Here is a 25,455-nt window from a genome sequence, read left to right as displayed (position 1 = left end):
TACAATGTTGGGGGCGGGGGAAGGGGTATGTCAGTGATTAATTTGGGGGAGGGGAAAAAGAGGTATGCCAGAGATTAATTTGGGGGGGCGGGGAAGAAGTATGCCAGCGATTAATATATGTTGCCAGACCCATAGCCTTTGCCTCATCCAGTCCCTTCAGTCATTTGTGAATCCCTTCCCAGAGACAAGAGCAGGTGAACAACCACTCCCCAGCCTGTTGTCAGGGCCCATAATCTTTGCTGCATCCAGTCCCTTCAGTCATTTGTTAATATTGTGTGGAGTGAATTGGATTCAGTATAAAAACAAGGAATTTAGGTAAATTGGGTTATCGAGGCATTGTTAGTTCAAAGGTTGACCGGGACACCTATTATAGGAGAGATATTATAGCCATGGAGACATTGCACCAACCGTCCAGCAGAATGATACTAGGAATAAGTGGTCATAGTAATGAAGAGAGATTCAAAACTACACTTTTTCACCAAAACCGAGCAGGCTAATGGGATCAAATAGAGAGTTTTTGCATTACGCGGGCTTTAAGAGTGAAAGCTTGCTATTACAGGTTTATGAAATATCAGTATGAAAGCATGGACCACAAGAAGAATGCAACAAAAATATTTGGAGAATAATTTTCATTCAGGTTATTTTATGGAACAATTTATCAACAATAACTCATGAGGCAGAGTCATGAACATAAATTTAAAAGATATTTGGATAAATGTATGGATGGATTGGGTTAGATTAGAAGATTCCAATAAGGATTTATCACCAGCGCATATATTATACGATAAATGGTCTTCTGCTCTCTTATTCAATGAAATGAAATGAAAATTGCTTCTTGTCACAAGTAGGCTTTAAATGAAGTTACTGTGAAAAGCCCCTAGTCGCCACATTCTGGTGTCTGTTCGGGGAGGCTGGTATGGGAATTGAACTGTGCTGCTGGCCTGCCTTGGTCTGCTTTAAAAGCCAGATATTTAGCCCAGTGTGCTAAATCAGCCCCAGTGATGATTTAGAGCTTTCCATCAATGCTGCATTATTCTCATTAAAAACCAACTGATTCACTAATATCCTTGAAAAAACAAAAAATGCCACAGCTATCGAGTTTTGCCTTAATGTGATGTCAGTCCCACAATGTGTTGCTGATTTTTTTTTTTGAATTGGCCTAGAAAGCCACTCAGTTGTAAAAGTATTACAGATCTGAATTCCATCCCAAAAATTAGATTACTAAATGTTCAGTTAGTCCCAGTCCAGTCTATTTTGCAAAGAGCCCATCACTGATATCTGGAAATAGGTGTTCACGCGGTAACCGTTGTCCCAAATGCTAGTCAAGCAACAACCTGACATACTCACAAAGATATCTATCACCCTAACATCTAATATCCCTCATCGCTAGCTGTGGGTATATAATGTCCCATTAACATGACAGTAGTAGGCATCCGTCTGTCTTGGGAGACAATGGATTGCATCTGGGTGTACGTTATCATTGGACTGAACATCATCTGTTGTGGTTGTCGAGGCCGATTCATGAGTGACAATCCCTTCCACAGCTAGCACAGATGAATGGCATTAGTGGAGAGAAATAACGTTATGAGTCCATATGACCCTTCTACAGGTTTTGAGCCATGTATGCTCGAAACGTTAACTGTGTTCTCTCCCCACAGATGCTGCCAAACCTGCTGAGTTTATACAGTATTTTCTGTTTTTATTTCAGATTTCCAGCACCCACAGTGTTTTGCCTTTATTATAGATGAATTGCATTGGCCTGAGGTCAGCTGATGTTTTTTCCTTCCGTCGGGCTTGCTTTTCCACAATCGTGTTATTGCTCTTGTCCTCTGCTTTCTCCAAATCCTTCCTACTGCTGGTCTCCAGGCGCCGAGTCAGCAGCAAGGCCTCCCATGCATCAACTTGATCCCAGTCAACTTGAGGTCTCATTTGCAGACGTCCTTGTATCGCAGGCGTGGGCGGCCTGTTGGTCTCATGCCTATAGCAAGCCTTCCATAGAGCATGTCTTTGGGAATGTAGCCATGGGAATGTAGCCATCATCCATTCGGCGCACATGACCCAGGATTCCTGCACGCTGGTGTACTCTCACATGCAACACTCTGTCCTGCCAGGAGATGCCCAATCTGGGCACCACAGGTCAGAGAAAGCAGAGGTGTAAGCTGTGCAACTGCTTTTCTTGGCTTGCTCAAGTTATCCACGCATCACCACTGTAAAGGAGGATGCTGAGAATACAAGCCTGGTACAGGTGGAGCTCTGTATTTTCAGATAAGTTTGATGTTGTTCCACATGTGCCTTATCAACTTTGTTATGACAGCTGTGGACTTGGCAATCCTCATGTTAATTTTGGCATCAGGTGAAAGGTTGCTGCTGATTGATAACCAAAGGTGTGTGAAGCCATAGGGTGACCTGCAGAGTGAGATTGTTGATGTTGCTGGAAGGTGGAGTCTGCCGGTCCTGGCCCTGGTTCATGTCATTCAAGATTCCATTGACAGGATGTACGGGCCAAAAGTGTGTACAGCTGTAGTATATAGTTGGGTGGGCTTGGGCCTCAATGCTGACCCTGGACCATCTGATGTTCAGGTCTAACACTGGTAAGTAAGCTTCCTGTTGATTACTAGTTACCTCCTCCCCTTAACCAATGAATTAGCACTCCACCATGTTGGACGTCACTTGAAGAAATCTCTGAAGGAAGCAAGCACAAATACCACCACCAAAGGTGACTTGAAAGTTATACTGCTGGCAATCTGGCCATGTACTGAAGGACACTGCTACCAGGCTATGCCTGCACCAGGTGATGAAGGCATCAATATGAGGAAGAGATCTCCCAGGCCCATCTGTCCACAATTACATTGATAGGAATGATTACCACACAGACCTTGTGAAGACAAAGTCTCGACTTCACAAGGATTACACACCACAGAATGTAGTGTAGCGCCAGTAAGTGGCAGGTAGTATAATAACTGCTTCAGTGCCAGGAAAAGATAATGTCTAACAAAAAAATGTCAATCGCAATAGGCTGAGCAAACTCCCTCCTGACTTCTACTTAGATTTGGAACTCTGTCAAGGACTTCTTTGAAATACTGAAGAAATGAGAGAATAACATGCCAATAGTAGTTGGTGGTAATATTTACAAAAGGGTACCTACATTCCTCATGGCAGCTATACCAAAGGCATATCTTTAACTTAATTATTCACAAAAGATCTGAAATAGCATCCTATGTTCGGAGATGTAATGCCTCTCAAACAATAGTACATCATTGAAAAATCAATAGTTGGTGTCTTGAAAGCCAAAGGTGTGATGATTTGAGAAATGTGATAGTGCTAACACAATACTAATATAAGGTACTATTACACTACACTTTGATTTAATCAATAACTGCCTAGCTGGTGACTTTTAACTCAGTGCAGAAAAACATAATCAACGTTTCAACTATATTTGTGCATTATTAAAGGTTTACAACCAAATAGCGTTGTCTTTCTCATGACAATTTCCATCACATAATTTCCATGCAGTATTGTGGAGAGGTTGTCACCCGAGTCAAGGCTGCAATGTACATTTGGTTGAATAAATAGTTGTACCTTGTACAGAATCACGAGCAAAGCTTTCAGCCACATCTGGCGGATATGAGGTTTCAGAGTCCAAAGAGAACAGCGTGGAGGTTGCTGGAAGTAGTGGCGCAGCTGTGGACAAGTGCAATATTTAAGCACTTGCACCACCAGAGGAAGGAGTTGTTTGCCCAGACTAATGTTATAATCCATAACCTAGAAGAAATATGGCTTTAAATATCAAACATTTAGTAACTTCTTATTTTACAAACTGTGAACAAGTTGGTTAAGCCAGTGAAGTAGTTTACTTCCCGTAAATTATCATATTGCCACATAAGAGAATTATTCCACGCCAACCATTCGTTTCATGGGTCCCATATTTTTGGAAAACTTTGGGTGACAACTGAAATATAACTTAAAATATAATCATGAAAATGAGCATCACATTGCTAATCCTGCCCATGCATCCCAACTTGTCCAAACTTCACTCCAAACATGTTTAAATTCTGTTTAAATTGCAAACTGGGAGAATGGAAAGCTTGTGAACGATATACACAGCTAAACAAATTGATATTTCATAGTTTTTTTTAAAAGGAGATTCGTCAAACAGTGTAGGTAATACCGGGAATACAGGAATAGATGAAAATTATATTCTTCACCACACTGATCTACATGTGTTTAGGTAAAATCTTTAAAATTCAAGAGCTATTGGGATACAGCGATTCAGTTCTATCAAAGTAGGAGAAGGGCTCATTACTAAATTCACTTTAATCAAAAATAATTATTACAACTCAACGTTTTAATTAATATTGGTAAGATAATTATTTCTGTTAAGTTTCTTGAGTTAATGTCGTGAGAGAAACAGATCAGATATGATTCTCAAAAGTCTATTTCCTGCTTTGTTGAAGAGTGCCATCTGGTGGATTGTTCAGTTCACCAGCTGAAGTACTTGAACCAACAAGGAGACAAATGCTTTTCTGGTCAAATGTTCAAATCCTTGAAATATTTTGCAACAAGCTAGAGTTACATAAGCATGTATTGTATAAAGGCAAGTTAAGCCAGTTCATAATTCCCCTTTTATAATTTGTGGTGCTTTTAAGGAGGGCAAATAACAGCTGAAGTTTACAATATCTTGTCAAGCACAGTTCCATGGATTCCAGAATAGATCTAACTCTCAGCACCTCGACATACTTATGAAACAACTTTATAAAGGCTGAAAGCCATCTGAATTTTTGCAATCATAAAACCCTTGATCATGACATACTTTACCTGAGCAATTCCAGCAATAAAGGCATTGAAGCAAGTGGACGTTCGCATTTTCTGAGGTGCAATCATGAAACACCCCTCCTGCTGGTCATAGCCAAGTAACACATATAGATGCCGTTTTACTGTGTTGAATGCTTTGGCACTGCTGATATCAGTTTCAGCACTGCTTTTATCCTTTGCCATGAATTTCATTAGAACTGTGATTAGCTGATGGACTGTTTGATGATCAATCCCAGCATCCTCTGGTAAAGGATCCTTAATAATTGCATCATCCTCCGAAGAATGCTGACCTGAATGTAGCACAAGACCCAATGTTTAGTTCTCCTGGCTTCTTGTTTTACATTCTCTCTGCACTTTTAATCTAAATGCAAAACTAATATAAATAGTCAGGACACTTAAAGTGAACATTTGGTTTAGATACCAAACAAGTTGCTAACAAATGGTATATTAATACAATAATATCATAAAATGGGTATTTCATTTAGCTGCTTTATATTACATGAAACTGAATGGTTCATTTTAATCATACAAAATATATAGATTACATACATTACAATATGCTCCATTATTTAGTGTCCCGGATTTGCTGAAGCCAGCAGCAAGATGGTCCATTGGGACAGAATCCACTTACCCAAGTCCATGAAACTGAGACACAGCTTGACAACAACCAAGACTTAGGGCGGTATTTCCCAGCCCATCCCCCCGGCAGCAGGACCAGTGTGCAATGCAAAACACCACAGTCATGGTGGGACCGGAAGATCCTTCTGACGGCCAATGAGAAGCCTCCTCCACCACCGGAAAACATGCCATTATGAGGGGGGGGGGGGGCAGAAAATCCCATATTCACCTTCCCACCACATCTCCAGATGGGACTACCTAACCCATGTTAGCATTGCCTTGCAAGGTTATCTGGTGCCAAGCGTGAAAAATGCAAGTCCAAAGGTCCTACCTGCTGTTTAAGTTCCAATAGTGTCTTAGATACTATGAAATTCCCCTGGCCCAGATTACTCAGCTTGCCACCGACAGCTGACTTGGTTCCAATATTACATGCTCTAGCCCAATCTGACTGTGTATAACTCTCCCAAAAAGGCTGAATCAGTTGTAGGTCAGTAGGGAAGCACAGATTTAATTCATCACTAGGTAGACATTGGTTGCCAAAACTTGTTAAGGCTATCAGAGGGCGACATGTTTGCATAGTGGTTAGCACTGCTGCATCACAGCACCAGGGACCCAAGTTCAATTCCAGCCTTGAGTGACTGTCTAAGAGGAGTTTGTACGTTCTCCTCGTGTCTGCATGGGTTACCTCCCACAGTCCAAAGATGTTCAGGTTAGGTGGATTGGTCTTTCAAAATTGCCCCTTAGTGTCCAAAAAGGATAGGTGGGGTTATTGGGTTATGGGGATAGGGTGGGGGCATAGGTCTAGGTCGGGTGCTCTTTCAGATGGTCGGTGCAGATTCAATGGTCCAAATGGCCTTCTTCTATACTGCAGGGATTCTATGTTGAGCAGTACAATTTAGCATTAAAATGACTGCAGTTCAACCATTCTTTGACCAAAGCATGGCCACACCCCATAACCTATCTCAAACAGTTGTTCAACCATTTGGAGATGGTGGCATGGCGGCACAGTGGATAACACTGGTGCCTCACAGTTCCAGGGACCGGAGTTCAATTCCGGCCTCGGGTGACTGTGTGGAGTCTGCACGTTCTTCCCGTATCTGCGTGGGTTTTCTCCGGGTGCTCCGGTTTCCTCCCACAGTCCAAAGAGGTGCAGGTTAGGTGGATTGGCCACGCTAAATGGCCCCTTAGTGTCCAAAAGATGAGGTGGTGTGACTGGATTACAGGGATAGGGTGGAGGCGTGGGCTTAAGTAGAGTGCTATTTCCAAGGGTCGGTGCAGACTCGATTTGCCGAATGACCTCCTTCTGCACTGTAAAATGCTATGATTCTATGATGTGGGACTTGTCGTGTTGGGTGTTCCGATATACAAACGAACCAACACGGTTGTAGATGGTACAACTCTGTTTTATTATTCTGTATAATAATAACTGTTAACTTCTGGCTGTGGTTCGTACTTCACCAGTTAACCTGTGGACCCAGCCCTAGCACTATCTTAGAGAGGCACTCAGCACATGGTGTATGTCTGAGTGGCACGCTGTGAGCTCTGTGCTCTGAGCTAGTTCCTGGTGGAATGAGCGGGAACTGTGGTGTTCCCTGTTTTATAGTGCGTGTGCTCTCACTGGTGATTGGCTGTGATGTTGCGTGTGTGTTGATTGGTCCGTCGACCTGTCCACCAGTGTGTGTGTGATTGCACCATGATATGTTAATATGCATATCATGAGACTTCCGGGTGCGGCTATGCAGAGCTAGGTTGCATATCCGGTAGCTCCCGCTTGGAACGGACTTTTGGGCTCTTTTATAGGGCCCCAACGGCATTTGTTTGACGTTTCCCGGTGTGGGAAAAAGACTGCAGCATTCCCCTGACAGTGTCCCCCAGGAATATTATGTCTTTTGGCTACCAGACCCGGCAGAAATAGTAAAAGATTTGGCTGCAACAGGATAAACAGGGCCTCTTCCAGCATGCAGGCGGGGGAAGGGCAAGCTTAAAGCTGCAATCTGACTTGACTCTATCAAAGGTGAATTCTAGCAGCAGAGGGAACAACTGTGAAAAGATCTACCAAGGCCATTGAAGAAGCAGGGACGAGGCTTCCGGTGGCAGCCATGGAGGAGTAGGTCGTGCATTCGGCAGCTCCCGTCTGGAACGGACTCCCAGACCTTTTTCAGGTGTTTCCATAGACTTTTGGGGGCAGACTGGTGAAGCGAACACTGCCAAAAGGATTCCCTCTCGACTTCCGGTTGCGGCTATGCGGAGCTAAGCCACACGATTCGGCAGCTCCCGCTACTACGGACTTTCGGGCTCGTTGGAGGAGCCCCAACGGAACTTTTTTTTTTAAAAAAAATTTATTTGTCGCAGCCCGTGGGGAAGGGAAGAGAGAGGTCCCCCTCCAACTTCTATGAAACGGACCAGAAGTGTAACGGCCAAAGGAGCGGCACTGGAGCAACGGGAGAAGCGAGGGGAAGAAAACAAAATGGCGGCGCTCAGGGACAAAGGGGAGCTGCAGGAGTTCATCAAGCGCTGCTTCGAGGAGCAGCGCGAGGAGATGCGCAAGGAGATGTTGGCGCCTATGCTTTCGGCAATTGAAGGACTCGGGATCACCCAGAAGGCCCACGAAGCTAAGATCCAGGAGGTACAGAAAAGAGTCAGTCAGAACGAGGACGAGCTCGTGGGCCTGGCGGTGAGAGTGAAGCAGAACGAAGCGCTACACAAGAGGTGGGTGGGAAGACTCGAAGACCCGGAGAACAGGTCGAGGAGAAAGAATCTGCGAATCCTGGGTCTCCCTGAGGGAGTGGAGGGGGCTGATGCCGGGGCATACGCGAGCACGATGCTCGAGGCGATGATGGGCACGAAGGCCCCTTCGAGGCCGCTGGAGTTGGACGGGGCACATCGGGTGCTGGCGAAGAAGCCCCAGGCAAATGAGCCGCCAAGGGCGATGGTGGTGAGGTTCCACCAGTTCACGGACAGAGAGTGGGCCCTGAGATGGGCCAAGAAGGAGCGGAGCAGTAAGTGGGACAATGCAGAGATCCGAATATACCCAGACTGGAGCACGGAGGTTGCAAAGCGGAGAGCGGGTTTCAACCGGGCCAAAGCGGCGTTGTACCGGAAAGAAGTGAAATTCGGAATGCTGCAGCCAGCGCGACTGTGGGTCACATACAAGGGCCAACACTATTACTTCGAAACGCCTGAGGAGGCGTGGACCTTTGTACAAGCCGGAAAGTTGGACTCTAACTGAGGGTTTGGGAGGGTGGGGGGGATGTTTTGGGGTTTGATGTGTGATGGTTGTTGTATGTAGGGGGTCAATCACGCGCAGGAAATGTTACATGGGCTGGGGGAGAGAGGCACAAAGTCGCCACAGGAGCTGCGCCAGAGGGGGCGGAGCGGGCTTTGGAAAGGCGGGAAGGGGAACGAAGGAATGCATATGGATTGGGAGACTCCCACGCGGGGAGATCAATGGGACAGCGGGGGAAGCCGGGGTCAGCAGGCGTCAGCTGACTTACGGGAGTGACATGGGGGGAGCAAAAAAGCTAGACAGGGGTCTAGCGGGGGGAGGGGTGGGGGTGGGGGAAAGGGTTGCTGCTGCACTGGCCGAAAGGGAATGGGACACAGACGAGGTGGTCGGGACGGGGGTCCCCCCTCTGGTGGACTGGAGGGTGAGGGAGGCGTGGACACGGGACTGGCCCAGAAAAGGAGATGGCTAGTCAGCGGGGCATGGGGGGGGGGGGGGGGGGGGGGGGGGGGGGGGTGAGAGCCCCTCCAATCCGGCTGATAACGTGGAATGTGAGGGGCCTGAATGGGCCGGTGAAGAGGGCTCGAGTGTTCGCGCACTTAAAGGGACTGAAGGCGGACGTGGCCATGCTCCAAGAGACACACCTGAAGGTGGTGGACCAGGTCAGGCTAAGAAAGGGATGGGTAGGACAGGTATTCCACTCGGGACTGGACGCGAAGAATAGAGGGGTGGCAATATTGGTGGGAAAGCGGGTGTCATTTGAGGCCAAGACTATTGTAGCGGACAATGGAGGGCGATATGTAATGATGAGCGGTAGGCTGCAAGGGACGTGGGTGGTGTTGGTAAACGTATACGCCCCGAACTGGGATGATGCAGGATTCATGAAGCGCATGTTGGGGCACATTCCGGACCTGGAGATAAGAGGCCTGATAATGGGAGGGGACTTCAATACAGTGTTGGATCCAGCACTGGACCGCTCCAAATCAAGGACTGGAAAGAGGCCGGCGGCGGCCAAGATACTTAGGGGGTTTATGGATCAGATGGGGGGAGTGGACCCATGGCGGTTTGCAAGGCCGCAGGCCAGTGAATTTTCTTTCTTCTCCCATGTACACAAAGCCTACTCCCGGATAGATTTCTTTGTTCTGGGTAGGGCGCTCATCCCGAGGGTGGAGGGGACGGAGTATTCGGCTATAGCCATTTCGGACCAAGCCCCGCACTGGGTGGAACTGGAGCTGGGAGAGGAGAGGGACCAACGCCCATTGCGGCGGCTGGATGTGAGACTGCTGGCGGACGAGGTGGTGTGTGGGAAGGTGAGGGGGTATATCGAAAGGTACTTGGAGGCCAACGACAACAGGGAGGTGCGGGTGGGAGTGGTATGGGAGGCGTTGAAGGCGGTCATCAGGGGAGAGCTCATTTCCATTAGGGCTCATCGGGAGAAGACAGAGGCTATGGAAAGGGAGAGGTTAGTGGGGGAGATCTGGAGAGTGGACAGGAGATATGCAGAGGCCCTGGAGGAAAGATTACTTAGGGAAAGACGACGGCTCCAGACGGAGTTTGACCTGTTGACTACAGGGAAGGCGGAGGCACAGTGGAGGAAAGCGCAGGGGGCGACCTACGAGTATGGGGAAAAGGCTAGTCGAATGCTGGCACACCAGCTCCGTAAGAGGATGGCAGCGAGGAAAATAGGGGGAGTCAAAGATGGAAGGGGAGCCACGGTTCGGAGTGCGACGAAAATAAACAAGGTATTCAAGGCCTTTTATGAAGAGCTGTACAGATCCCAGCCCCCAGCGGGGGAAGAGGGGATGAGACGATTCCTAGATCAGCTGAGATTCCCGAGGGTGGAGGAGCAAGAGGTGGCTGGTTTGGGGGCACCAATTGGGTTGGAGGAGCTGAGCAAGGGTTTGGGGAGCATGCAGGTGGGGAAGGCCCCGGGACCGGATGGATTCCCAGTGGAGTTCTACAGGAAGTACGCAGACCTGTTGGCCCCGCTACTGGTGAGGACCTTTAATGAGGCAAGAGAGGAGGGGACCGTGCCCCCGACAAAGTCGGAAGCGACAATTTCTTTGATCCTAAAGCGGGACAAGGACCCACTGCAATGTGGATCGTACAGGCCGATCTCGCTCCTCAATGTGGATGCAAAGTTGCTGGCAAAAGTGCTGGCCACGAGGATCGAGGATTATGTCCAGGGGGTAATCCACGAGGACCAGACGGGATTTGTAAAGGGCAGGCAACTAAACACCAATGTGCGGCGGCTCTTAAACGTGATAATGATGCCATCGGAGGAGGGAGAGGCGGAGATAGTGGCAGCTATGGGTGCGGAGAAGGCCTTTGACCAAGTAGAGTGGGAGTACCTCTGGGAGGTGCTGCGCAGGTTTGGGTTCGGGGTAGGGTTTATCAATTGGGTTAAGCTCCTTTACAGAGCCCCGATGGCGAGTGTAGTGACGAACTGGCGGAGGTCAGAGTACTTTCGACTGTACCGAGGGACGAGGCAGGGATGCCCCCTGTCCCCCCTGTTGGTCGCATTGGCGATCGAACCATTGGCCATGTCATCGAGGGAGTCTAATAAATGGAGGGGGGTGGTCCGAGGGGGAGAAGAGCATCGGGTGTCGCTATATGCGGATGACCTATTGCTGCACGTGGCGGATCCAATGGAGGGGATGGTGGAGGTCATGCAGACTCTAAGGGAGTTTGGGGAGTTTCCGGGCTATAAGCTCAATGTAGGGAAGAGTGAGCTCTTTGTATTACAGGTGGGGGACCAAGAAAGAGGGATAGGGGACCTACCGCTGAGGAGGGCGGAGGGGAGCTTTCAGTATCTGGGGATCCAGGCAGCCAGGAGTTGGGGGACCCTGCATAAACTGAATCTGACGAGGTTGGTGGAGCAAATGGAGGAGGATTTCAAAAGATGGGACATGTTACCGCTCTCGTTGGCGGGTAGAGTGCAGTCGGTCAAAATGGTGGTCCTTCCGAGGTTTCTGTTTGTGTTTCAGTGCCTTCCCATCGTGATCACTGAGGCCTTTTTTAAGAGAGTAGGCAGGAGTATTATGGGGTTTGTGTGGGCGAATAAGACACCGAGAGTAAGGAGAGGGTTCCTGGAACACAGTAGGGACTGAGGAGGGTTGGCGCTGCCAAACCTGGGGAGCAATTACTGGGCAGCAAATGTGGCGATGACCCGCAAGTGGGTTATGGAGGGAGAGGGGGCAGCATGGAAGAGGATGGAGATGGCGTCCTGTAAAGGAACGAGCCTGGGGGCATTGGTGACGGCACCGCTGCCGTTCTCGCCGACAAAGTATACCACGAGCCCGGTGGTGGCCGCAACGCTAAGGATCTGGGGCCAGTGGAGACGGCACCGGGGTGCAATGGGAGCATCGGTGTGGTCCCCGATCAGGGGTAACCACCGGTTTGTCCCGGGAAAGATGGACGGGGGGTTCCAGAGCTGGCATCGGGCGGGGATTGGAAGAATGGGGGACCTGTTCATCGACGGGACGTTTGCGAGTCTAGGGGCACTGGAGGAGAAGTTCGAGTTACCCCCGGGAAATGCCTTTAGATATATGCAGGTGAGGGCTTTTGTGAGGCGACAGGTGAGGGAATTCCCGTTGCTCCCGGCACAAGAAGTTCAAGATAGGGTGATCTCGGGTGTATGGGTCAGGGAGGGCAAGGTGTCGGAAATACACCAGGAGTTGAAAGAAGAGGGGGAAGTGCTGGTAGAAGAGTTGAAAGGTAAATGGGAGGAGGAGCTGGGGGAGGAGATCGAGGAAGGTCTGTGGGCTGATGCCCTAGGTAGGGTTAATTCCTCCTCCTCCTCGTGTGCCAGGCTCAGCCTGATACAATTTAAGGTGGTCCACAGAGCGCACTTGACGGGGGCGAGGTTGAGTAGGTTCTTTGGGGTAGAGGACAGATGTGGAAGGTGCTCAGGGAGCCCGGCGAACCATGTCCATATGTTTTGGTCATGCCCGGCACTGGAGGGGTTCTGGAGAGGAGTGGCGGGAGCAATATCTCAGGTGGTGAAAGCCCGGGTCAAGCCAAGCTGGGGGCTAGCAATATTTGGAGTAGTGGACGAACCGGGAGTGCAGGAGGCGAAAGAGGCCGGCATTCTGGCCTTTGCGTCCCTAGTAGCCCGGCGAAGGATCTTGCTAATGTGGAAGGAGGCGAAGCCCCCCCAGCCTGGAGGCCTGGATAAATGATATGGCTGGGTTCATAAAGTTGGAGAGGATTAAGTTCGCCTTGAGAGGGTCTGTGCAGGGGTTCTACGGGCGGTGGCAACCGTTCCTAGACTATCTCGCGGAGCGTTAGAGGAAGGTCGGTCAGCAGCAGCAGCAACCTTGGGGGGAGGGGGGGTGGAGGGGACGTCCTGTAAAGGGGGGGGGGGGGGGGAAAGGGGGGACTGCCTGGGAGGGTGGATGAGCAAGAGATAACATGAAGGGTTGGGGAAACTGGCAAGTACGGGTGAGGACCAGTGTACAAAGCTGTGTAAATATATCATTTTGCCATGTATATATCTTGCTCTGTGCGATTTCTCGTTTTTTTTTTTACGAGGGGGGGGGGTTATTGTTTGTAAGGGAGAAAAATTGTGTTAAAAAACTTTAATAAATATACATTTTTTTAAAATATGGATATCATGACAGGACTTGCACAGGTAGTTTTGCTACCAGACTTCCAACAGCTATCGTCCAAGTCTCAGACTTCCTACATGAGCTGTGTGACAAACACTTCCCATCAGCATTAAGAAAGAATAATTTCTGGTGTAGCAGCCACTTCTATGTTGTAGTAATTTTAAATCAATCCCCCATTGCTCATTACCAAATCCTCAATCATGCATTGGCAAACAGGCAGCTCACTGTCAGGCTAACTCTTCCTCCAGGCTACTGCGATTGCAAAAAAGGGGCATCTCAGGATTGTTGCTAGAAGGTATTTGGAAAAATATCTTTCATATATTATGGCCTTTTATAAGACTGAAGTAGGACTAGAATGCTATTATAAAGAAAATAGAGAGTTGCCAGCATAGACACAATGGCCAAATTGCCTCCTTATGCAAATTTAAAAGAAAAAAGTAACATATTTTCAAATCAAATATGGGCAAATATTTTGATATTGGAATCACTGGGAAGGTCAGAATTTTAGACACACAATCTGTTGCTTAAAGCAGCATTTAACATCTTTGAATTAATATTTGATAATACATAGGAACAGTATGTTACTGAAATAACTGCGGCTACTTAGAAATTGGATTCTAAGCTACATTAAATACACAAAAAATGATCATGTTTACCATGCATAGCTTGCTCCATCATTGCACCAAGAGTTGGAGCTGATTGTTCATGTCTAGTCAGTCGCAAAGCTGCAAAAATTGACAACAAAGTAAGAATGCATCATATGATCTTGGAATTTTCTGAATACAAAGTTTCCTCTCAACATGTCGTTGTCATTTACCTATCTCAGTTAGATTTTTGAAAGGACAATTAGGTGTAACAACATCTGATTTTGGTCATTGGCAATCAGCAATAGTGGGAATTTGAGGGATTATTTTTGTTTTTGTTCAAACTAAGAATCTATTATTGATATACGCTGTCAAAGAACATGAAGATGGTAGGAAAGAGTTTGCATTCAGAATCACTGAGCAAAGTGTGCATGTAAAAAGTTATATATATTACTGAATTATTTTGTGCAATTAATATATAGTTTTAAAATAGTGTTTACAATAGTACCATAGAAAGATTGCAGTGCAGAAATAGGCCATTCAGTCCATCATTAAATCGGATACTTCCCTAAAACCAGGGTAGTGATCGCAATGATTGATTAATCTGTACTCATTGATTACACTGCAGGCAGGATACTAACTTCCTGCTGCTGGCACATTTCCATTTTGCTTTGTGCAGCCAGCAGTCCCTATGATGCTCGTTGGCTGCATGCATCTGGGACCTGATATCATGAATGTTTACCTTAATACTACCTAACTTAAAGCTAGTGTGTACCTCTTAAGGAATGGTGCATTGTAGTTGCTGGGTGTTGTTGAAATTCTGAATATTGCTCTAGTTAAGTTTGACAATGGTTAACCATGGAGAAAACGTGCACCAAGGTATTCGAATACTGCACTAGAAAACTCGGTGGAAGAGTTGGAAAGGAGGAGAGATGTGCTCCTCGGTGATGAGGGGGTGAGGGTGCAGGTCCTCCAAACACATGCTCTGAAGGCATCAATGGCAAGGAATAACAATGCTAAATGTGTGGTGTGCAACCCCCAAAGACTTAGATGCAGTGGGAAGAAGTTTGATGATCTCATATGAGTGAGTAGACAAGTTCAGGAGAAAATCTCCAAATGCCATATCTCACTAATTGCACCACTAGCCTTGGATGCAGCTCAATTCAATACACACCCATCATTGATCTATCAACAACCTCTATCAAACAGAACTAAACCCGAACATTCATAAGCTTTACCTCAACCTCACACACTCACAGAACGGTTGCAAGCCTCGCAGCCATAACTGATATCTTGCACACACTATTCAACCATGACTGCTAAATCACCCAACTGTCTTGCATGAGAAAGTGATGTACAACATGAGTCAGCAGGAATTAATGGGTGGGGGCTGAATGGAGAAGAAAATTGCTGGCCATTATGGGAAAGAGCATTCCTGATAACCCTTCTCTCACCCCCTCCCTCTGCTAGAAACGTATCCTGCTTCGCGTGGCCTCTGCTCATTTTCCCAATCGCGATAATTGCCATGGGAAGTCAGTCTAGGCCAAAATGTATTTCAATACCAGCCAGATCATTCATTGTGGAAGTATGGAAAAGCACCCAAAACACATGTAATTTCAGCAACAGCCAGAATAAATAATTCAGCAACTGACCTGCAAGTTGTTGATGATCCCTTTAAGTTGTGATCCTTAAATATCACACTGCTATTTTTGGCTGCAATAATGCTCAGATATCATGGCAACACATCACCTCCTCCACACAAAACATATTAATTTAATGTCTCACTAAACTCATCCTGTCTTGAAACCAATTCAATCAGAAATTTAAAACTTTCACCAATAAATATAAACGTATTGCACCTATAATTCTTTAATGTGCTGATTGAGAAAAAAATTAAGTAATCAATGTTCTTAAACCTGGTGTTGTAAGACTTCGTACTGTTCTTAAAGAGTGACATGGTCAAACAGAAAATGATAGAAACACAAGGCAAGTTCATCAGCTTTTCAAAAGAGAAAAACTGTGCTAACTTTTCAGTGCAGTACCAGCCAGATGGAAAATGTCTCTTTATTATCCAAGTAATGTTATCTGAGATGGAGAGAGTGCTTTTTGCTCACTTACATCCTTCAAAATCATGCTGGAAGTACATGAGGAAACTGCACGTAATTCAGTTTAACATTGAAACTGAATTACTGTTTACTGCATTATGAAATTATAAATTAAGGCTAACCATCTGCTAATTTCTGCTTATTTTTACAGAACTTCTCATCGTCATTGCTGCCATAGTAGTAATAAAGACAGAAACTTAAATATCCGGGAAGCAGTCCCCAAATTGGATGGTCCCCAAAATCAGATACATGCAACGCAATGTGCACACCTGTTCTGAGTGATGGGAGGCAACGGGCAAACTTTGTGTTGTCTGTTTATGCAGTCTAAGGAAGTGGCCCAGATTCATGCAAGGATAGCCCACTTACAAAAAGGCTGCAACTCATAAAAGCGGGGTGCATTCCAGCTGCAGCATGTGGTAAAAAAGCTTGGAGAGGAGTGTGTACCTGATGGGTATTTGTGAAAATGCCAGCAGAACCTGATGGGTAAAAAGGCTAAATCTGTATCAGCATACAGCATAAACTGCTGTGGTCTGCCGCAAAGAATAGAATGCGCAGCCACAGAGTGAGAATGGGAGCGGATTGGGGAGCCACCTCATGCAAGACAAGACTGTTGATATGCCCCTGTGAGTGTAAGTACTCAGGAACATGACTTCCTGAGAGAAACACAACCCCTGAGCATTTGCGCTGTGCCTAAGACAGTGATTGATTGATTGTACTGTGAGTTTGTGACTGTGAGTCAGGATCATTTTCAGCAGGATCTGGATAAAAAGGAGAGGGACATCAGAAGTGACAATCTGCAACAATCATCGTAAAGAAGCAGCATCCTGGGTCTGGGACTCGAAATCCACCAAGGGAAAGACTGATCACCTCGCCTCTTAATGGGTGGTATTTAGGTCCAAGCCGTGAGTTTTGATACTTTGTCTAATAGAGCATTTGATACCAGTTATAGTGGAATTTTACTACTATTGTGGTAACCTGGTATGGTACAATAAAGGAGATTAAAGGGAGTCTGGTAACACTGCAGAAAAGGCTCTGAGAAATGAAAATCGCTTATTGTCACAAGTAGGCTTCAAATGAAGTTACTGTGAAAAGCCCCTAGTCGCCACATTCCGGTGCATGTTCGGGGAGGCTGTTACGGGAATTGAACCGTGCTGCTGGCCTGCCTTGGTCTGCTTTCAAAGCCAGCGATTTAGCCCAGTGTTAAACAGAGCGGGAGTTGTGGCAGTGCTTGGCACCAGTTTAGCCGTTGGATGACCTCACACAAGTGGTCAAGATCAGTGAATGCATCCTTATGCTTCATAGCCTATCAACTTCACCATTAATCTCCTGTACTGCTACATTCATACACTCCCTGCACTTACCCCACCAACAATCAACATTAACCAGCACTCAAACTTCACATTCATGTGCTTGATCTCACCTCTCAGCTTGCACACATTGGCAGCTATTCAACTATAACGTGCATCACGCACAGTCACTGACACAATGCCTTCTCTCTGACATGAAAAGGTGGCCCATAATAAACAACAGAGGCAGCTAACCAGCAGGGGGCAGGCAGGCTCATTCCTCCCGAGAAGACGGGGCTGGCAATAATTTCAGCAGCCGTGACTGAGGACATGGCTTCTAGCACCGCTGAGGACAATGAAGATGATGTGTTGTTCTATGCCTTGCTCTATCCGGATGGCTTTGATGTGTAGTGTTGATCAGAGAATAACGAGTCTTGTAAACCAACAAAACTACTTTATTAAACATTACTAACTGGATTCCCGAAGAAACAAACAGTTGATTAATCACACATAAACTGTACTCACTATACTCATCTACATCTAATTCATTAACATAATAAACTACTCTTGTGCTCCCTCACTATTTTTCATCCTTCTAGCCAGCTCCTGCTCCTACCACCTCCTCCAACCTTCTGTCCCACAAGGCTCTGCATCATCCCTTAGATACTTGAGACTAGCTCCCTCTCTCTGTACATTTTATTAACCCTTACTTTGCTGGCATGTATAATAATACCACAGATGATGTCATGTTTCCGTCCATTGTATCTTCTGAAATCCCCCTTAACTCTATCACCACCACCCCTATCCCCACATCCGTAATCGAGTATGATGTAAACACAGCAAATGGTGTCAGCATGCGCCACTTGTTTTCCCCTGGATTCACCTACTCCAAACCTACGCTTGAACGTTTTTGCTCTCAGATTCAAGCGGTGCTGCATGAGGCGGAAAGCCTAGAGGAACAACACACCATGGAAGAAATATGGTCAATCCATCTGGCTCTTACAGCCACCAGCTCAGCTTGAACCATCAAGGGTTGCAGCCACCAGCTCAGCTTGAACCATCAAGGGTAACAGAGAGGTAGAATCTTCATGTGGTAAGTCATCTGGGCAGGATTGCACACAGGTTCTGCCACATAGGGTCAGTTGAGGACTTTGGTGGAACAGCCTACGGAAAAGGCTGATGACCATCATCGTATGGCACCTTGACAAGCCAGCAAGAGAGCCTGATATCTCTGTCAAGGAGCATAGCAGAGCTCAGCTTCAACTCGGTCCAAGGTTTGTGCAGAGCTGGAGGTACAATGTATGGTGGTCATTGAGTCAGGCCTGGATTTTTGCAATGATAAAGAGCCTCTCTGTCATTGTAAAAATGATGGATAAGTCCAAAATCTGGACGTCTCACCCCCAACATGGCTCCTAGCATTTTCATGGGGTGGGAACGGGCATGGGTAGGATTCAGACATGCGTATTTTGCAGAGACAGCTTTTTATTTTAACCATCAGCTGCTTCCAGTCATGTGTGAATCTGGTGAGCCAGGTGTGTGAAACACGACACATAACAGATTAGACCTGCTAAGAGGTTTGAATTGTGGAATCCTTTGGAGAGGGATGGTATCCATCTGAATATGGTACTGGGACACATTTGAGGGAGATCAGGTACCGTTTGGGGATGGTCAGGTGCCCTTTGGGTAGGTAAGATTCCCCTGGGAGAGGTAAGGCGCCCCTTGGGAACGTTAAAAGTTGGTATGAATGTGCATAAAAAGTGCATAAACACATTATCAAGCTCATTAGAACTGACAAAAGTATCAAAATGAGCTGTCAGAAGCAAATGTCAAGCTATTTGTAACTCCTGCCCTTTAAATCTTTGAGAACAAAAATGTCGGGAGTGTTTTAAAAAAGTAATTGCTTGCTAGTTAATTATTTGGATTAACATAAGCCTCTGGGTTACCATTGCTGGATTAATGCTGCAAAACTGATTTCATAACCTTGTATTTTCACTATATGGTACATTACACAGCTTGATGGACAACCCCAGAGGTGATAGACTCTTTAAAGTGGGACCATGAATTCCTATGCTTGTTTTATGAGGGATTAAAGGAATGTAAATGTAGTGAATGTGTTTTTACGAATGAAACTTTTATTTAAATAGTAAATTCATCATAGATACTTAGGTTGGAATGTTCTAGCCTCCTCTGCTAGTGGGATCTTACAGTCTTGCCTAGGTTCAATGGGCATTTGAGTGGCTTGCCACAACCAACACCTGGGCCGCTGTCACGTCAGGGCTAGAAAATTCCAGCCTTAGAATTGTATTTTACCTCACCATGGCTCCTGAGATCTGCCCATGGTGGATAATGGGTGAGTTGGCATGGTCGATACAAGGGCAAAAGGTGATGGGTAGGGGCATTAAGTCGAACTATAAAGGGCCATGGCTGTGGGGAGATCGGCATAGGTTGACATGGAGAGAATGAGAGGCCACAGAGGCGGGGAGGGGAGCATAGATTAGCACTAAACTGGCATAGGGGCTATAAAGGACGGGAAGGGGACAGGAGGTGGCAAAAGGGCATAAAGGGCCATTGGGGATAGGGAATGGGGCACAGTTTGACATGGAGGTTATAAGGGATCATGGGCTGGTAGCATGGATAGTGGGAGGCATATAGAACATAGAGTAGTACAGCACAGGACAGGCCCTGTGGCCCACGATGTTGTGCCGACCATTTATCCTAATCTAAGATCAGCCTAACCTACACCCTTCAATTTCCTGCTGTCCATGTGCCTGTCCAAGAGTCGCTTAAATGTCCATAATGACTCTGACTCCACCACCTTTGCTGACAATGCATTCCACGCACCCACCACTCTCTGTGTAAAGAACCTACCTCTGACATCTCACCGATACCTTCCTCCAATCACCTTAAAATTATGTCCCCTCATGACAGCCATTTCCGCCTTGGGGAAAAGTATCTGGCTATCCACTCTATCCATGCCTCTCATCACCTTGTACACCTTTATGAAGTCACCTCTCTTCCTTCTTCGCTCCAGTGAGAAAAGCGCTAGCTCCCTCAACCTTTCTTCATAAGACATGCCCTCCAGTCCAGGCAGCATCCTGGTAAATCTCCACTGCACCCTCTCCAAATCATTCATATCCTTCCTATAATGAGGCGACCAGAACTGGACACAATATTCCAAGTGTGGTCTAACCAGGGTTTTTTAAAGCTGCAGCAAAACCTCGTGGCTCTTAAAGTCAACCTTCCTGTTAATGAAAGCCAACACACCATATTCCTTCTTAACAACCCGGGAAGGAGCTTTGAGGGATCTATGTACGTGGACCCCAAGATCCCACTGTTCCTCCACACTTGAACCCTGTATTCAGCATTCAAATGCGACCTTCCAAAATGGATCACTTCACATTTATCTAGGTTGAACTCCATCTGCCACTTCTCAGCCCAGCTCTGCATCCTGTCAATGTCCTGTTGTAACCTGCAACAGCCCTCGACACTATCTACAACTCCACCAACCTTCATGTCATCGGCAAACTTATTAACCCACACTTCCACTTCCTCATCCAAGTCATTCATAAAAACCAGAAAGAGTAGAGGTCCCAGAACAGATCCCTGTGGGACACCACTGGCCACTGACCTCCAGGTGGAATATTTTCCATCCACTAACACTCTTCTTTCGGCCAGCCAATTCTGTATCCAGACAGCCAAATTTCCCTGTATCCCATGCCCCCTACCTTTCTGAATGAGCCTACCATGGGGAACCTTATCAAGTGCCTTCTGAATGAGCCTACCATGGGGAACCTTATCAAGTGCCTTACTGAAATGCATATACACCACATCCACTGCCCGACCCTCATCAATGTGTCTCGTCACATCCTCAAAGAATTCAATGAGGCTTGTGAGACATGACCTGCCCCTCACAAAGCCATGCTGACTATCTTTAATCAAACTATGTTTTTCTAAATAATCATAAATCCTATCTCTCAGAATCCTTTCCAATATTTTGCTCAAAACAGACGTAAGACTGATTGGTCTGTAATTCCCAGGAATTTCCCTATTCCCTTTCTTGAACAGGGGAATAACATTCGCCTCCCTCCAATCATCCGGTACTACTCCAGTGGAGAGTGAGGACGCAAAGATCATCGCCAATGGTGCAGCAATCTCCTCCCTCGCATCCCGTAGTAACCTTGGGTATATCCCGTCAGGCCCAGCGGACTTATCTATCCTGATGCTTTTCAAAATTTCCAGCACATCCTCCTCCTTGATATCAAACTGTTCGAGTCTATTAACCCGGTTCACGCTGTTCTCATGAGCAACAAGGTCCCTCCCTCTCGTGAATACTGGCACCGGTAACAATCCTGAGATTACTACTCTGCTTGTCCTGCTCTTTAGCTTCCAACCCAACTCCCTAAAATCAGTTTTTAGATCCTCATCTCTTTTCTTAGCTATGTCGTTGGTGCCTATGTGCACTACGACTTCTGTTTGCTCCCCCTCCCCCTTAAGAATCCTGTAGACTCGATCCGAGACATCCCTGACCCTGGCACCCAGGAGGCAACATACCTTCCGGGAGTCTCGTTCACGACCACAGAATCTCCTATCCGTTCCCTTTACCATTGAGTCTCCTATCACTATTGCTTTTCTATTCTCCCCCCTTCCCTTCTGAGCCACAGAGCCAGGATCAGTGCCAGAGACTTGGCTGTTAGGTCTTCCCCTATTAGGTCCCCCCCCCCCCCCCCCCAACAGCATCCCAAACGGCATACTTGTTTTGAAGGGGAACGGCCACAAGGGATCACTGCACTGTCGGCCCATTCCTTTCCCTTCTCCTGACTGTAACCCAGCTACTCTTGTCCTGCACCTTGGGTGTGGCTACCTCCCTGAAATTCCTCTCTATCATCCACTCTGCCTCCCGGATGATCCAAAGTTCATCCAGCTCCAGCTCCCGAATGCGCTCTCTGAGGAGCTAGAGTTGGGTGCACTTCCCGCAGGTGTAGTCAGTGGGGACACTCCTACAGGAGGATCATGCAACTGCCCGAGCTTCCATCCCCTCTGATCTCAATTCCCAAAGAGATTTAAAAGGGAAAAAAAAGATTAAACACACATTAGGCCCTTAAAAAAATATATGTATATAATATATATATATATATACTGCTGCCAGTCTCTCAAGTGAACCCTCTAAAGCTGGTGATCCTACTAAATGATACTAAGATAGCTTAACTCTTACCTTACACAATGTAGCTGCCCTGTGAACCAACTGGAACTCCGCCCTCCGACTCTGCCCTCAGTCAGCTGCACTCTCTATAAACTCTCGGCTCCCTTCACGCTCTTTGAGGAAATGTAGGAAATGAAATGAAAGGAGCACCTTACTCCCTCCTCACAAACTCCCTCAGTCACCAAACTCTCACTTTAGCACTCTAATGCAGCCCAAATTCAGCACTCCAGTGCAAACAAAGTCAGCACTGTACGATGGCTCATCTTTATACTGTCTGACTTTAGGCTCTGAAAACTGGCTTAATCCAATTAACTAATTAACAAGCTGCAACTGCAATTCCCGCAGCTCCCGACACAAGAGGTGCAGGACAGAGTCATCTCAAAGAAATGGGTGGGGGACGGTAAGGTGTCGGATATATATAGGGAAATGAGAGACGAAGGGGAGACTATGATGGACGAACTAAAAGGGAAATGGGAAGAAGAGCTAGGGGAGGAGATTGAGGAGGGGATGTGGGCAGATGCCCTAAACAGGGTAAACTCGTCGTCCTCGTGCGCCAGGCTAAGCCTGATTCAGTTTAAGGTATTACACAGGGCACATATGACTGGAACACGGCTCAGTAAATTTTTTGGGGTGGAGGATAGGTGTGCGAGGTGCTCGAGAAGCCCAGCGAATCATACCCATATGTTTTGGTCATGCCCGGCACTACAGGGGTTTTGGATGGGGGTGACAAAGGTGCTTTCGAAAGTAGTAGGAGTCCGGGTCGAACCAAGCTGGGGGTTGGCTATATTTGGGGTTGCACAAGAGCCGGGAGTGCAGGAGGCGAAAGAGGCCGATGTTTTGGCCTTTGCGTCCCTAGTAGCCCGGCGCAGAATATTGCTAATGTGGAAAGAAGCCAAGCCCCCGGGGGTGGAGACCTGGATAAATGATATGGCGGGGTTCATAAAGTTAGAGCGGATTAAGTTCGTCCTAAGGGGGTCGGCTCAAGGGTTTACTAGGCGGTGGCAACCGTTCGTCGAATATCTTGCGGAAAGATAGATAGGGGAGAACAAAGAAGGCAGCAGCAGTGGCCCAGGATTTGGGGGGGGGGGGAGGGATGGGGGGGGGATGGGGGGGGGGGGGGGGTGGGTGGCCTGAGACAAGGCAGTTGCCAATTAGGGCTAGTTTTTTTTTTTTTGTTATTTAATATTTATTTATTTGTTGTTGTTTTTGTTTAAATTTAAAAAAGGTCATTATTATCTGTATTGTTACAATGTTGTGTAAAGGATGCACAATGTACTGTGTTGGTTGACCAAAAATTTTCAATAAAATATTATTTAAAAAAAAAAACAAGCTGCAACTGCAAGTAGAGCCTATTGGCAGGAATGGAGCATTGAAGTGTATGACAGGTTGAGGGGTATGAGGGGAAGGCTGGAGGGCTGTTTTAGGTTTTACTGTGTTTTTTAAACTTCAACGCAGTGCCGGAGCAGAGGCAGGCCTTCTTCCCAGTCCACATTTGTATCCACCAGCCTCTGTCCTCGTTATGAGGGCAGTGGGCCTGGCTCCCAGAGAACCCCGCCAACCTGGAATGAAAATTCCAACGCAATTTTTCATAGATTGTGTTAGCAGAGCCAGGAAATTTCTTGACTCTGTGGTCCCAAATTGGGTGCAAGAGTCCAGGTCTCAATCAGCATTGTAGCACAAGCAGAACCATACAATGTCTGGGTGCTACATTGGAAGCTCAGACTGAGGCCATGAAAGCCCAGCTTAGCACCACTATTGCCATCATAGTTGCAATACTAGTGAGCAAATGAGCTTGTAGAATCTCACAAGAGCACAGCAATCCCCATTCCAACATTGCTGACGTGTCACCCTATAGGACTGAACATTCCTCCATGTAGCGCAACCCTGTGGTCCTCTCTCAGAATGACAACATTTGTACTGCCACTCGGTCAGTCCCTTGCTGTTACCCTCAGTCAGCCAACTAGCCCAAGTGCTGCCACTCAAGCCATGGTGGTACAGTCTGAACCTGAGCCCTCAAGCCTCAGAGACACTTAAAGTTGTCCTGAAAGGCCATCCCCCACTTCCTCCACTTTGCCACATCCGTACAAGTACTTGGTGCTGACCCTGAACTTCAGAAGCAAGCTGGAGAAGTCAGCAAAGACCATGGAAGATGCTACCAGAGCTTGACAAAGACCCTGAAGTTCAGAAGCAAGTCCAGCATCAGCAAAGCCAAAGGGGCTGTGTGGAGACCACCCACTTTCTGTGTCATGCCATGAACATGTTATCCATCAGGGTCCAGTAGCTGCAAGCTTCTCATCTTCTCATTTGTCCGTGACATGAACAAGACCCTAAGTCACAACTTTTGCACACCATGTTGGTCCAGAAGTGTTCTAGACCAGTGTGTTTTCCCGCTGTCGTAACGGTGAATCGGGAGTGGGGGAAGATTCCGGTTGGGCCTTCATCTGCATCTATGAGGTGGATGTAAATCTGTTTCATGCTGCCCTCCAGCAGGACTCCTCATCTGCCATGACGGGCACCAGTGGAAGCTCCCATGGGTAATTCACGCCGGCCCAAAACTCATTTTTGGACTCCCACCAATTCTCGCCTCCCCACCCACCATTGAACTCACTGGCCAGGGCATGGGAAAATTCCACCCAGTATCACCAAAAGCTCAGAAAAAGTCAATAAAAAAAGTAATGAGCAACTAATCTGCAGGTTGGATGATGATGACTTTAAATAGTACTGGTGGCTGGAGGAGTGGGGAGAAGTCCTTCATGATTACTCTTCAGCTGCGCTTATTTAAGAGAGGGTGTTAGCTGGAGCTGAAGTTGGAAAACGGCAGATAGGGTGTCAAATAAGCATTACATGCCGAGTGACATCATGGCCTGACTACTCTGCAAACTTGTATCACACACACATAACGCCCGTGCTAGTAACCTCAAAATGTGAAGCATGAGCCGAACCAGAACTGCTTGGGTGCAGTGTGGACATCATCTTTCCCCTAAACTGGCGCCGATGGCACCAAGACTTGCAGCACT

General features: G+C 46.9%; 1 protein-coding gene across 2 annotated transcripts in view; it reads right to left on the bottom strand.

Moving 5' to 3' along the window:
• LOC140404135 (protein unc-79 homolog) overlaps positions 1 to 25,455 on the bottom strand; it is a 347,086-nt gene that overhangs the window by 150,749 nt on the left and 170,882 nt on the right. For both annotated transcript variants that reach the window (XM_072492555.1, XM_072492562.1), the window contains exons 27-29: positions 13,920 to 13,988; positions 4,816 to 5,102; positions 3,580 to 3,762 (exon numbers count right to left, since the gene is read on the bottom strand). In XM_072492555.1, coding sequence (XP_072348656.1) covers positions 3,580 to 3,762; positions 4,816 to 5,102; positions 13,920 to 13,988 — 539 coding nt within the window. The remainder of the gene's footprint in view (positions 1 to 3,579; positions 3,763 to 4,815; positions 5,103 to 13,919; positions 13,989 to 25,455) is intronic.

Source organism: Scyliorhinus torazame, chromosome 2 (assembly GCF_047496885.1).
Source record: "Scyliorhinus torazame isolate Kashiwa2021f chromosome 2, sScyTor2.1, whole genome shotgun sequence".
Classification (NCBI taxonomy): domain Eukaryota; kingdom Metazoa; phylum Chordata; class Chondrichthyes; order Carcharhiniformes; family Scyliorhinidae; genus Scyliorhinus; species Scyliorhinus torazame.
The sequence above is the reverse complement of the archived record's forward strand: the minus strand, read 5'-3'. Positions and strand labels throughout refer to the sequence as shown.